General features: G+C 45.6%; 2 protein-coding genes across 6 annotated transcripts in view; one reads left to right on the top strand and one right to left on the bottom strand.

Moving 5' to 3' along the window:
* The window catches only part of LOC102567289 (steroidogenic acute regulatory protein, mitochondrial), a 96,805-nt gene that overhangs the window by 23,570 nt on the left and 58,153 nt on the right, over window positions 1-15,082 (top strand). The window lies entirely within an intron of this gene.
* Window positions 1-15,082, bottom strand: part of ADAMTS14 (ADAM metallopeptidase with thrombospondin type 1 motif 14) — a 134,668-nt gene that overhangs the window by 8,913 nt on the left and 110,673 nt on the right. For 4 of the 5 annotated variants that reach the window (XM_059729904.1, XM_059729903.1, XM_019484328.2 and 1 more), the window contains exons 15-21: window positions 12,844-12,927; window positions 10,630-10,793; window positions 8,632-8,797; window positions 6,445-6,577; window positions 5,571-5,778; window positions 4,024-4,153; window positions 2,936-3,046 (exon numbers count right to left, since the gene is read on the bottom strand). In XM_059729904.1, coding sequence (XP_059585887.1) covers window positions 2,936-3,046; window positions 4,024-4,153; window positions 5,571-5,778; window positions 6,445-6,577; window positions 8,632-8,797; window positions 10,630-10,793; window positions 12,844-12,927 — 996 coding nt within the window. Of the gene's footprint in view, window positions 1-2,935; window positions 3,047-3,939; window positions 4,154-5,570; window positions 5,779-6,444; window positions 6,578-8,631; window positions 8,798-10,629; window positions 10,794-12,843; window positions 12,928-15,082 lie in introns of those variants that run through there. The other variant, XM_059729905.1, reaches the window with a different exon arrangement.

Below are 15,082 nucleotides of genomic sequence, written 5' to 3' on the forward strand. Positions count from 1 at the left end.
GTTTAGAAAAAGAATGTGCCATCCCCAAAGGTATCACTTCACAGTATTAAGTTATACCCATTTCCAAACAAAATCAGGGAGTGCAGAGATGAACAAAAGTTTTCTTAAATGAATCAAAATGATGAAATGTTTGGCCCAGGGGATTAACCATAGGATGCAAGACCTCTCACCATTAGGACATCAGCTCAAAAATGAAAATAATTTAGATAAAGTTTACAAACTCCAGATGCAGCCTACTAAACATTTTTACTTTTGTGATTACAATGTCCAGTGTAATGGACAACAATTAATTGTAAACATAGCAACTAAATATAAGCAAATGACTCTGTCCTGTTTACTTTTGTAAATGAAGTTAGTCTGGATTCATATTAATAGAGACATCCATCCATTCAAAAAGCTGAAGCAAAACTAGTGGAAGCCTGCTCTCCCCACCACCCCAGCCCCATGTCAATAGGCCTCTACAATGTTAAGGGGCAAATATTTTTAGGAATGAGAAATTAATTTATTCATTTAAGGTCTATTTCAAAGCCCTTCTAATATCCAGGAAGTCCTATTCACTTGAATGGAATGACTCCCCAGTTTAAAGTTATGTATGTACTAAAGTGTGTTGCTGAATTGACACTTGGGCTAGGCTCCTTGTCTTCCTCATTTCTGTAAAGAAGCAAACCAACTTTTGGGATCATATTATCAATAAAATACCAAGAATACCATTTGGTCTGTTCAGCTATTGACATTTGCCCAATGATTAACTGAGACTACCAACTTGAGAATGGCCATTCAATAACAACCTTCTATCACTACCTGAGTCAGATTTTAAATAATTTGAAGTTATACATTCGCTCTCACAATAGCCATCTGTAACAGAGGGCCCTTCTCAGGGCCTATTTGCCTTTGGCCCGCCCACCTGTTTCTGGGCCGATCGCCCACCTTCTCACCCACCACATCTTGATGATAATTAAATTAAGATATTAATTAGGCAGGAGGCTGCCCATTTCTTGCCCCAATGCCAGGGGGCACTATCTGCGGCTCTGTTCCTCCCCTACACCATGGCCCAAACCTCGCAGATGGCATCCACTAGTTGTTAATCTCACCAGCCCCACTCTGGGCCCCAGAATCCTCCAGTCTGAACCCCACCTGGATCCCTCCACTCAGGCAGCCTACTCCGACCTCATTCGGGGCTGCCTAGCTCCCTGAGTTGTTCCCCCTTGCGGGTGTGGTCCCCCTGGGTTCTTTGGCCATACTGGCCCTGGCCTTGCCTCCAGGCCAGTCAAAACCCCAGGCCCTCAGCTCTGGGTGTCCCTCACAGTGGGCCCCCGGCCCTCCGACCCTTCCAGTCCTGGCCCCAGCATTGACCAGTCAAGGGATTTCAAGTCAGGCTTTTGAGTCTATAGCCCTCTCTCTCTCTTGGGTCTGCCTTCCTGACCCTTCTATGGGGTAACCCACCTGATTGTGGGAGCTAGGGTTATTAAGGCACCACGACCTGCCTTTCACCAGAGTGGCAACTGGCCTAGCATTTCCTGGGGGCTCCCACACCACTGGGAGGCCCACCAGGCCACCCACTCCTGGCAGGTCATGCCCAGGACCAGGAGCCTCTAGCCCATCCCCTACAGCTCCTGCCCTTACTTCCAGAATCTTGCATGCAGCCAGGCAATGTTACTGCCTGGCCCACCAGCAGTGAACTGTTCTGGTTATATAGACGGCCAGAGATCTAAAATATGGCTGCCGCAATCAAGCACCTGCTGGCTGCTTGGCTGAGTCCTTAAAGTGGCAGGTACCAACAGTGCCCTGCCACACCATCCCATTTCTTGCTCCAGCATACTTAAAGGCAAGGAAAAGGCCATCTGACCTAGCAAGTTACTGTCCTTTGAACAATGTTAAGGCTTTAAAATCCATGACTGTGTTTACGAAGGGGAGAAAAGGGGGAGATGGAGAAAAAGAAAAAATACTCTGGGCAAAAAACACTGGAGTTTGGTTAAGAGAGAAGTCTGTATCATGATGGATCCCCTCAAGTGAGTATTCCAGCAATGAGCAGTTGCAATTCTGACCCAGAATTGGGGGACTGTTTTGGAAACAACTACTCTCCTTTATCCCTTGCAGTCTCCTTACACTTCCCTCTCTTGCACCTCCCAAAAGCATGGTGTCAAAGCCAGAAATCAGACTGGTGTTATCCCTGTGGAATATGCCAGTGATGGTCCAGGATCAGCAGCAAGGATTAAGAGAAGACTGAAATGAATGTGAAATGGGGGAAATATGGAGATGATGTATACAAACAAATAACAGTAACCAACATTTTCCTAAATAAAGACCTGATGTCCATTATGACAGACCAATTCAATAGCATGTTTTCATCCTCCTAGGTATTAAGTCAATCCTTGCAGTTGAAAGGCCACTAGATGGCATCCCTATTTCAAGGTTGGAAACAAAAGTTAGCAAGGACACAAAAGTGACTTGAATTTTCAGAGGGAAACCTCTGGAAAGTCTGGGCAGTAGCATAACTGAGTGGGGGGCATAGTCCCAGACATGGCCTTTGTGCAGGAGAAGGAGAGTGGGGCGCAAAAATCACCGCTGCTACAGCTGCCATTTAACCACCTCACCTCCCACCACAAACAGCATCATCCACAATGGGGAAGAAGGTAGAAAAAAAGAACAAGGCAGGGAACATATACCTCATTACTCAAGGGGTTGTTTTCTCAACACTCAGTTCAGGGGAGTGTTGAACAGTAAACTGCAGGACCAAAAAGCATGGTAGTAATCTATTTTCCACTGTTTAGTTATTTCCGCACCAGAAATACATTTGATCTTGGAAGAGGAGAACAGGAATGTTGGTGGTTTATAAACTTTTTACAAGCAGAATCTTCTCCTGTGTGATTCAGGTTCTCACTTAAGCAGTGAGCAAAAAAAGACACGTCTGATCCTTATAAAGAGGATTACTTACTTGAAGATACCTTGTTAACGGGATTTTTGGGCCCATCCTGTGGCACCCACTGGACTTTAGGAGTCACGTGATCACTGTTGTCAGCATTCTCTGTAATACTTAGTTGCTTTCCTGAATGTGGAACAAGGTAAAAAGTGTTGTCATCATCATTACCTAATAAGAAGCATTTCCAAAACAATACAAGAGGAGAGGAGGTATCCACGCAATACAGACTTTTCACCTCTAAAGGAAGAAGTCAAGACTTAAAAGTAACTCATGTTTTGGGGTGCCCCAGTTTTTGAGTGTTTAACTGAAGACACTTTAAAAAGGAAAGTGATTTTCAGAGAGCAGGTTTTCAGAGAGCTTTCTTTCAATCAAACCCTTATAAGGAACTTCAGGCCAAGTACCCAAAAGCCTTTTAAACATCCTGGAGTTATATTAAAATAAATGTGCTGGTGTCACCTTAGTCCCTAACTATTCATATCACAAAAGTACTCAAAAATGTTATATGACCCCTAGTTAAAGAAAGGACAGAGACTGAAAAAACAAGGGTTCTATAAGTCCAGGTAATGACTATCCCATAGGTTAATCTTTTCTTTGCTGGTCCTCAGGGTCACCTGCTGGGCTTCCATGATTTAATCAAGAATCCTCTGAGTCTGATGGAATGTAAGGGCTGAAGCCCAGATACTTAAAAGTATTTAGGTGCCTAACTCCCATTTCAGAATATGAGCTGTAAGGCATGAAGACCTGGGCTTCACTGACTATACTACAGTCAGAAGCACAGCAGACATAGCCTCTCTCAACAGGGGAAGCAGCTATTTTAAATTGAGACAAACTGGAATAATGAATACCCACTATTTCATTAAATGGATTCCAAATCTTTAACATATCTGAATCTTTAGCATATATATTGTAATAGCTTCTCTCTAGGCCTCAGTAAGTCAATTATTTCAACGTCTATAGCCTTACAACCCAGCACAGCTGGTCTAAATAGGTGTAAATGAATGGAAAGGGGTCCAACTTACTCCACCTTACTGCTCACTTCTGACTTTGGCTCCTGACTGACTGCAGGAGAGTCTGCCCCAGTGAAATTTCACCTTCTCTCTCACCTGGGCATACCGGCATTTTGCAGACTTGGATGGTTGCTGGTTTCTCACCCTCACACTGACCAATGCTGTTGTCACTGGCTTTGCATACCACCTGACGCTGCTGGATACCTTCTCCACAACTTACTGAGCACTGTAGCAAACCATCAAGGAAGGAGAGAAATGCATCAGTCAGTGATGGAGGAAAAAGCAGGGAGGGATGTATTGAAATGTATCTCATGTGGAAAAGGGCTACACAAAAGAACATTGTTTGCAGCTGTGCTGTGCACCTCTAAGGTCATGTATGTAAATGTAAACAAATCAGCATTCAAACTGCTTCTTGTGAAATTTATCCTATGGCCGGGACACTGCTAAAACTTTCAAGATGACATTCATCCCTATATGATAGAGATATTCCTGCCTTCTCAAACACTTAAGGTGAACCAAATGCCAAGTATTTTCAAACATGCACTCTTAAGGTAGCCACTGGTCAGCCTTTAAAAAGGACTTCCTTCCCCCCCACCACCCCTACTCTGCCACAAATTTCTCAGATCTCCAGTGTGGGGACAGAGGTATTTATCCTGCCCACTTCCACACACTGGTCTGCCTGTAAATAGATTACATGGAAAGCTACTTTACTGTTATTTTTGCACAAAGCCTAGCAATAAATGCCATCAGCTGTCCATGCTATCATCTAGTTCACTAACTCATGTGCTCCTTCCATCAACACATAACAAATATATTCCTCTCACAGATCTCAGCCCTTACAGCCTGGTCCAATGGGAGTCTTCCCATTAACTTTGCTGAGCTTTGGATCAGGACCTTAGTGCAGGGGTGGCAAACTCACCCAGCCCTGTAGGCCAGATGAGGGTTACTGAGCTGATCTGTTGGTCAGACCAGGACCGACTCCCCATGCAGCACATATGGTGCCAGGCCCAGCCTGTGTGCCATGCAGCAAGCATCATCCCTGGGCTCAGTGTGCGTAGAGCATGCAGGGTGGCAAGGGGCATGTGCTGCCCATGCCATGCAGACTGGATTTAGCACTGCAGGCAGCCTGGGTGGGGGTCGGTCCAGGGTGTCACATGCAGACTGCACCCCAGGTCCCCTGTGCTTCCTTGGGCTTACTCCCTGTGCTGTGTGCAGAGAATGTGGTGCTGGGTCCAGCCCATGTGCCACATGCAACACACAGGGCTGAAGCATGGGGTTAATCCAGTAACCCTCAGGCTGTGTGTTTAACACCCCTTCCTTAGAGTAAACATGTCTCCTCACAACGTGACATGGGGAGTGTTGTTTGAACATCCTTCCTGACAGTGAAAAGGCTCTCAGCAACTTCAGAGCAAGTAATATTACCATGTAAAAACTAGAGTTGCTCAGCCAGGCTGTCTGCCACCAACAAGCCCTGTTTGGTGGGTGTAGTTTGGCAGTAAAGGCTATGTAGAGGTACGAGCAGCTGTTTTCAAAGCGAGCATCAGGTTTGTGAAGCGTTTTGGAGAATGTAGATCCACAGACCTTGAGATAAAGCTTTAATACATATATGTCCTGTGCTCATCACAGAAGCTGAAGGAACTCACCTGGGACCAGGCCCCAGTCCTCCATTGGGCTGGACATGGTAAGCGGTTGCAAGGCCTGCGTGTGTCAGGGCGCTCTCCTGTGCAATACTTGGTGTGCACCGTCCGGTTTGTGCCATTCTGGAGGTGTTGGACACACTGCACAACCCTCATCTGAATGCCCAGCTTGCCACAGGATTTGCTGCAGGCTCCCCACTCTTCTGCCAACCAGCTGAATAATGAAAATACCACTCTGTCAGCTTGCTGAAGGGAAGGACTTTCTGGTTGGCAGAACCAGAACACTAAGATCTCTCTGGAACACTGAGATCCAAGTTGTATGGAGGTGAAGCCTGTGCTTTGACATTACCACTTGCAGCACAGTCTCCAAACTAAAAAGTTAGATCTTCAGATGGTGTGATCAGCCCAGCACCACTGAAATCAATGAAACTACTTGATTTGCAGAAACTGAGGCTCAGCCTAGATCTAGGACCCTCAGGGTCTTCTAGGACCCTTTCTATTCTAACACATTTCACTCAAGTAGGCCAAACAATGTGTGGTTTGTCTTGGTCCCTCTCAGAGCTTGCATAATCTGCTAGGTTATGTTTTCCAAGACTTGCATTGTAGTCAATTCCCTTCCAAATGTCCCCAGATTATCTGGACAGTGCTGTGTCACCTAGATGTTGTCACTTTAGAGGACAGGGAAAAGTATTTAAATTAATACAACTTCACTCTGCAATGCCTCTACCTCTTTGTCTTGCAAGGGAGGAAGGAGAAAGGCTAGCTGTGGCACTACTATGGGAAAATGACCAGACCTTCTTGTCTTAACCCTTACCACTTTCATGCAGGCACTAAAAAACCAGCAAGAGGAAGTGCCATGAAGGTAGGGGAGAGAACTTACATGGGCTGGGAGCACTCCTGCAGGTTACATCGCCTCCGGATTGGCTTGGGCTTCTTGCCATTATCACAAAAGTTCCGATGCACCATCCGATTATCACTTTTCCTCCGACAGCCATACTTGGTGTACTGGATACCTGAAGGAACCAGATCAAGGAAGATACACAAAGGGTGAGAGAACTATTAGTATGATCAAGACTTGGCTTAGAACTGCAATTTCACAACCAACAGCTGGATTTCCCTAACTAACTAGCTCCTCTTGCTTTTCACTATGACATATGCATTTTAACTGTGGAGCTCAGCATTTCATAGAAGGAGCTTTAATGCAGCCACACAATGATTCCTCTATGCTATAAGGCACAAAGGTATAAACACATTTGTAGTCAGCAAGCAGATGGTGGGAAGATATTGCTACTAAGTCAGAAATACCCTCTGATACCTACTCCTGCTTGACCTTTAGGAATTATGGCAAATGGGTAATTCCATCAATTCATCCCTGTAGGTCTGGGGCCAAATTCTTGACTGCATCCAAGTTCTGTTCTAGCAGGGAGTAATTCCAATATAAGCCACGGGTATAAACTCTTTGTAGACTATGGAGTGCATTTAGCAGATTGTCCCCTTAGCTCCAGTTCATATTATGGCTTTCAGTGAAAAGAGCTGAGTGGGCCCCAGCCCAGTTTAGTTCCCCCAGTAGAAAAAAATCCACGTCATAAAAACAACATTGCTACCATTTGGCAAACTGGCTGCACTTGCTAGGAATAGACTCTGCCACTTTATTATGGCAGACATCTATTCACTCTGTGACAGAAGAATACAAGCAGCCTGAGCTGCTTGCACACTCCAACCACCCCAGGCAGGTGTTCTAGGGGCTTGAGAGCCCCTCAAGCCCCCAGAACACCTACCCAGCTTTGCATGCTTACAGAGAGGCACCCCAGGGAATCTCACCAAGACCCAACCCCAGCAATCACTGGAGCAAGTCTGGCTGAGTGGGGAAAGCCAATCATGGGGATGGATCTGGCTGAGCCCAAAACCACGTCCAGAGATCACATCATCCCTTGTTCCACACCACCAAAGGCAGGACAAGGGACAACGTGCGTTTTGCCGAGTAAAGCAGATCAGCGGTGCTGTGACACATCACAGTACAGCTGATCCACTTCATTTAGCAATGTCTGTTTCTAGCCAAAAAGTAATACTTTCAGTGATCCTACTTAACCAAGTCCACAAAACCTGCTTGTGCTTCTAATGTGGGCAAATCCCACATTTGTACATAGAAATTTGTACCACGTGCAGAATTACTTCTTTTAAGTGTGGAAAATCCATTCAAAATTATGTATGCATAATTAAAAATGCATGCTGAAAAATTTGTCCTTGTGCATATAGAGTAAGGCTGTTTCAAAGAAGACTTGGCAATAATTGTTCATATCTTTATAATGGATGCTCGCATTACCCTGCATTAAATCCCAGGTTCCAAGAATTCACAGAAATCATAAGCATGGAAGCATAGAGACTGCATCAAAGCAGATTTAGAAATGAAGTACATCAGAATAGTGCAAAGGAAATTTGACTCTCTTCCCAAATGAGATAAGATTAAGGCCTGGAATTGCTCAGGAAGAGGAATATTCGGATATTTAGAAGCCAGGGGCTGATAGGATTCTTCTAATGTCCTATATGTCCAAGATCTCTGAGAGCTACATATGTGTGACTATGTAGTAAGACAAAAGGCAGGGTAGATTTGCATCTTATAGACTAACTAACTCAGAGCTGTATTGTATAAGCTTTTATATGGAGAGAACTTACTTCATCAGATGCTGTGAAGTAAGCCCTGTGCTTACAGAAGTTTATACTGTAAATCTCTGGTGTGATTAGTGTCAGGGTTCAAATTAAACTTTGACTGTTGGGGAGGGGTCTGCAAAAAAATGAAACCAGTTCATTGATTAACAAGTCCATCTAAGTGAAGGAGCAATCCAATCAGAGATCCCCACCCCCAGGTTATGATTTTCAAATCTTACAGGGGGGTCTCATCTCTTTTGGCGGGGGGAGAGGGGGGGGGGGGCTCAGCCGCCCCAGCTTCCCCTTAATTCACACCCTGATTAGTGTATAAGGTATAAATCTACCCTGCCTTCTGCCTGACTTCAGACTATCATGGCTAACTATTTCTCAATGTAGTAAGAAACATAAAAGAGAAAGAGACCTCCTCCACAAGCCTTGGAGCACTGCGACCAGCTCTTGAGAGCCCACTCGTAGGTGTCCATCTCTTCAAGAAGGACATTATTGTTTCCAATCATAGGCAGCAAGTCCTCATGGATGATGTATTTATACATCAAGCTGCTCATAAATTCATCTTCCTGTGGGATAACCTGCAATCAAAGGGATAAAAAACAAGGAAGGGGCAGTGGGAGGAGAGAAAGAAAAAATGAAAAAGTGGGAAATAGTGCAAGAGATGGGAGGAAAGGGATTAGAAAGGAGAAAACAAACAAGAAATATAATAATTTATCACACAGATACATAGCATAAAAAAGTAATGGAAAAGAAAGTAGAAGAAGGAAATGAAACCAGAATAGCAGAAAAAAAGAGAGAAAAAAGAGCTGATATGAAGAAATCCTGATCCAATTGAAATCTTTCATCCAAAATTATCAGAAGGACCATAAAATGCACAATATACACAATATACAGTATATACCCAATATACTCTGTGTTCTACCTCTTGGCACTGTGGCAGGCCAGTAGGGGCTGCTCCTGTGCTGAGCCACCCACCTCACTGCACCCCACCAAAAACCAACCTTCAAGTGCCCCCCCTGGGGTGCCTAGGTCTGGCCAACCCCCTTCCTGGAGCACACCAGCAAGCCTGGGGTACCACTGCCACCACCTGGATTCAGGTTTTTGTCTGGGCCTTGTGCCACCCAGGACAAACAGACCCTGTAGACTTAGGGGTTGCTTAACCCCAGCAGAATATATCTAGGTGCTTCTTGTAGCCTGAGGCCTCCCTTAGTCAGCCAAGTAAAGGGAGCAAAAAGGCCTGCCCAACCCATCTCAAGCATGTACAACAAGGCTGGCTATAAGGGACAGCTTTATAGCTTTATTGGGTAGAGAGGGTAGGCATGGGGAGGGGTACAAGTCAGAGAAGTAACAAAAGAATAACCCTGAGCAAACAAAAGCATCTTGGTAGCCTTTTGATATGCAACTAGAGTACATTAAACTAAGTTCCTAGTTAGGTTCCTGGTAAGTTACTCACATCCACATCCAGAGTATGACACAGCTGTGGAGGTCCATGCTTCTTTGTGTGTGTCTTTAAAATGTCTGTCTGCCTTCTTCCTGGAGGGACTCTTAAATAGCCCTCTTGACCTCACCACCTGGACCCAACCAACATCAGGTATCTTCTCAGCATCACTGATGCTGACCGGTGGGTTTGAGTAATGTCCGCTCTCACCTTGAGAAAGGACCACTGCCTTAGGACCACCCTCTCAGGCCAAAGAGGGGAAGTTTAACAACAGACCTGGCTACAGGGAGAGAGGAATCCCTACTCCCTAGGAGATCCCCTAGCAACCAGGTGGTTACCTAGCAACCAGTTGATAGACACACGGGCAGAGATAGAGAGAGAGAGGGAGAGAGAGAGAGAAGAGGGGAACAAACAACCCCAAAAATGAGGAGGCTGGGAGGGAGTTCTTTCACAGGCACATAAAGAAAATGCCCAGCAAACTATTTACTCGCTAGACTCCACACATGTAACCTTCCCCCTTATCGGCATAAATAGGAATTTTAACTAAAACTCTAGAACAGAAGGGTTGTTTGTAAAACTCTTTACCAAACAGTGAACACATATTGCCAGGGCAGGGGGCACCATTCATCCATGAATGCACAGAGAACTTACATGTTTAATTCCTTGTAAGGCTTACATAAGCCAAAATGAGGTAGGCTGCTGTGTCCTTTGATACACTATCAGACACAAGCTCAAAACCTTGAGGTACCTGAGGAGCATACCTTTGGTCTACCCTGACACATTCCAGACTAGTCCATTATTATTATTCTTATTTAAATTTCATTTTTTAAAAAATATACTTATTCATTATAAAATGTTCCTATTCTTTCTAACTTTTATATGGGACTTTTCTAACATTTTAGCATTGTGTATTCTGTGACATTGCATGATGGTCAGCCATTATTTCCCTAAAGACAAGCCAGCTGGACTCACCAGAACACTGATGGCTTCATGTAGGGGCCCACTAGTTTTCAAGGTCTCTTTGCCATTCTCTATGGTGTATTCCCATTCCAAGCCCATCTCAAGGAAGGTTTTGCTTTTGGCTTCTTTTCCCTTGGCATTTAGGATGAAGTTACCAGAGCCTTGGTTCTTAACAGCTAGAAAAAAGAGTCACAAAGTAATTTTATCATGCCAATGTCTTTCAGGAACAGTCGAATGAACAGGTAGCATAATCTAGGGGAATTTAACAGCCACAGGTTAACCTGTTGTTAGGTCTTTTATAGAAAATCACCTGCATTTAAATACTTGATTAAGTGGTAACTGAAAGAGCAGTGTCTCCATCACAAAACCACTCTGGCAGCCTTGGCAATATCTGTGCATCAATGCTTAAAAAAGGGGTGTGGGGTAGGTCAAGGATGATGTGTACTGGCAAAGCTGTGGAGTGTGCAAAGCTGAATAAGCAGGGTGTTCTGCTGCTAAGAAGCAAAGTGTCTTAGCAGATGACCAGTACAGTGTTCTTGGAGAAAAAAGAAGTGATCTCTTATGCTTCCTTAGAAAAATATCTCCTCTGGGCCTTTGTCTCTGAAGTGCAGAAAATAAGACTGTGGGCACTGACTGATGAAACAGCATGGGTACATCCTATTGAATGGATTGATGCATGTAACTAGGGCTGGTGTCTGCATTTTCCAACTACTTTGCTTAAATACCAATCCCCTCATTCTTTGAAATAATGGGCTCCTAAGCAGAAAGAACACAACCCCATTTTTCCTGTGGCCAAAAGAGATTTCACATGAAGAGGAAGGCTTTTGGGAATATATCCTCAGATAAAGGACCATTATATGAATGGTTGGTAAGGGTTTGCACAGACTCAGCTCCATTTGTTGGGGACTGAGGTGGCATAGGTCCTAAGGCACATGATTGACAGTCCAGAGGTGACAAGTTTGAGGCCATAGCAGAAGCACTCATAGAGCAGCCTGTCAGTTTCCAATGAAACTGTGAATTCTGCTAAATACCTTATCATCATAAAGGCACAGGAGAAAAAAAGGAAAGCTCTATTTGCCAGACTCACTGGTAAAGAAGGATGATGCAGTAGGAAGAAAGGTGATTTGCTAATCAAGAGGTAGGGGAACAGCTACTTCCTCTTAGTGCCCTCTTTCTCATGATCTCATTTCCCCAACCCCCAACCACACCTCCCATCCAGAACATGATACAAAGACAGATCACCTTTGTAAGTGTCTCTAATAACTAGAAAAATAGCCAGCTGCCCTACAATGACACTAAAAATGATCTGTAAATCTGGCTTAACCAACCCCAAGTTGACTATGGCCAGCACATCAGCTCTTATGCCTTCCCCTATCCTCCTAAGACAGGGGAAGCTGCTTTGTACAGCCAGTCTCCATCTGACATAATTGTCCCTTAGGGGGCATTCCTGGTTAGTATGCTCACAATCAGGTTGTTCTTAGATGGTCTCAAAACAGGCTTAGTGGTGCCCTGGAGCTGTAGGATTGGTTGGGGTAGCTTGGGTGTTAAAGTCACCCCATAACACTCCTTCCATTCCTGAGCTGTGCTAGGCTCAGAAAGGCCTCAGAAAGTCTAGTCCCAAAGATATGGCCCTAAGACTTCATGTTATGCTCTCATTTTTCACCTCGTTGTTAGTGTTCATGAAAGTGCAGGAACAGAAGCACCAGCTAATGCCAAGATAGCAAACCACGTGCCAATTCCTTGCCCTTTGGCCCCAGCCAACATACCTCAGTTCTGAGGAGAACTCCACCTTGCTACTCCATTCCTGAGCACCCATACAGTTTTGCTAATACAATTAATCTTTCAATGTCCCCCACTACTCCATTCCTGGGCTTCTTTTCAGAAGAGATCAACAGTCATAGTGCACTTGGCAAAACTGCCTGTGGGCTGTCTGACTTACATGCAAGAAAGCCTTGAACGAGACCTACTTATCACTCAAGCAGGAACTGGACAGTAAATAAGCCTTTTGCACTCAGCCCATTCTGGATATAATTCTAAATATTATGCATGTACAGTACAATAAAATTGGCTCTTAGCAATCCCACACCCACTTTGAAAGCATGACCCACTCACCTAGTTTAGATCATTTGACCCTTAAAGTTTCTTTAATTAAACAAAATGAGGCAAGGCTGACTAACATTCCCTGCCTCTTGGCCTGTTTGCACTCTGTGACCAGTCAGTGCTCACCAATGTTATGGGATGCTGGCTCCATCTCTTCTATCTGAATGTGCCTGGCCCCAGCTGGAATCTCAAACATTTTCAAAACACCCACTGAAAAATAAAAGAAAGAGAAGCATTCTAAAAACCAACACCATAGCAATAAGGTTTGAATCCTGTGGAACGCTCGCAACATGCTTTGATGCTTCAGTGAGAGAAGAAAAGGGAGCCGTGTGTTTTAGTTGGTACTTTTGCCTTGTGCTTTTACGGTTGATAACAGGCTAGTTTAGATAACTCTGCATTTGCAAGGCAGCCCTAATTTGATTCTCCAGGTCATGAGTACAGTGAAGCATTAAGGGACTGTTTGCAGAGATAGCAGATAAACTGTAATTTTATTAGCAATGAGTCAAATTCAAAATATTCAGAGTCCATTCAGACAAGCATCCAATATTTGGCATCTAAGCTGATGCCTATATGGACATGAGGCTTTTCAGTCCTCCCATTATGCTTTTCTCTTGGTTTCTACCCCTGAACCTTCTTCAAGACTTGTCCCACAATCTCCTAACTCCTCTTCTCTTCCAATCACACAGACAGTTTGCTATCATTCTCTAAGCAATAGTCCTAGTCTCACACAGTATTATGTAACCTGGGTGCACCCACGTACTGTGCCCCCCTCTTCAGATAGAAGGGATGGGCAGCAGGCAAGGGTGCTGCAAGAGCGACCTGCAATATGGAGGCCAGATCCTTCTACTCCCTATAAAGTCAGGCCAGAACAAGAGGTACTCAACTATATACAGATTTATTAATATATACAAAAATTAAGATAATTGCTATTAATAAACACATACACACACAGATATACAATTATCATATAATACTGTGTCCTACAGATAAAGGCTGAAAGATTACACCCCTCTAGGTAGCCCCAAACAATGTGCTGATGAACAGTGGATTTAGAATAGACGAAAAACAGGTAAATACAGGTGAGTGCAGGTGAGTGCCACTTGCTCCCTTGGTCTGCCGCTCACAGGTGCCCCTGTGCACCGTCCTGTGCACTGAGGGCTCTACCTTCTGCTGGGGGTTGGAGGCCCAGGCCGCTTTGTGTGGCGCCAGGGCTCAATCCGTCTCCCAGACCCTCCATGCAGCGTTGCCCACAACGAGTTCCCCGGCCACTTGTCAGGGATCGTAGACCCGAGCCACCTGACCCGAGTACCCAGGTTCTCGAGCTTCATGCACTGCTGCGTGCATGAGATCCCAGTCACTTGCCGGGGGTTGCAGACCCAAGCTGCCTCATGCAGCTCCCAGAGTTTGGGTTCCGTGCACCGCAGCATGTACGAGGTCCCAGCCGCTCACCAGGGCTTTGCAGACCCGAGCTGCCTCATGCAGCTCCCAGGGTTTGGGCTCCGTGCACCGCAGCATGTACGAGGTCCCAGCCGCTCACCAGGGCTTTGCAGACCCGAGCTGCCTCATGCAGCTCCCAGGGTTTGGGCTCCGTGCACCGCAGCATGTACGAGGTCCCAGCCGCTCACCAGGGCTTTGCAGACCCGAGCTGCCTCATGCAGCTCCCAGGGTACGGGCTCCAGGCACAGAGCCATGCACCGATGCCGTGTTCCCTGCAGTGGAGCTGGGGACGCAGCCACTTGCCATTTCTGCTTATGAATATGTGTCTTCGGGCTCTTCAGAGCACTGCCTGCTAGCCAGCTCACACCAGCTATTCTTAGCCCATCCTCTTCTCCATCCCTTGATGCGTCGCTCACGTGCTGGGCACGCAGCGCCTTTTAATCACTCCGGAGGCTCCACCCCAAAGTGTTGTCGGACCTGCAAAGAGCAGGCTACAACCAGGCCCAGGGTTCTCCTCTCTCTCCCACCACCACCCCCCCGGCAGGGGTGGGGCAAGCCCCTTCCCAGTGTTACCTGATTGGTGGATGGGCTCCACCAATCAAAATGAAGAATCTCTGAGCCCGGGCTGCCAGGCTGTACCTGTAAGTCTGCCACACTTGCATAATCCTTCTCATCTCCTGGTTAGGTTCTCTACTTTCTGAATGCTGACAGATGCACAGCTCCACTCTGGCACCACATGAGTTACAGTGACATTCACTGTTGGATCCGGGGAGTTTTGGGGACTGAGCTCCAGTTTGAAGCAGCTGCATGTCTGCAGACTCTCTCCCCTAGCTCCACTCCTTTGGAGCACCTTCATCTGTACCCTCATGTAATGAAGTACTCTACAGCCATGCCTTGACAGAAGCTCAGGGCTGCAGAATGCTTTAAA

The sequence above is a fragment of the Alligator mississippiensis genome, chromosome 6, assembly GCF_030867095.1.
Source record: "Alligator mississippiensis isolate rAllMis1 chromosome 6, rAllMis1, whole genome shotgun sequence".
Classification (NCBI taxonomy): Eukaryota; Metazoa; Chordata; order Crocodylia; family Alligatoridae; genus Alligator; species Alligator mississippiensis.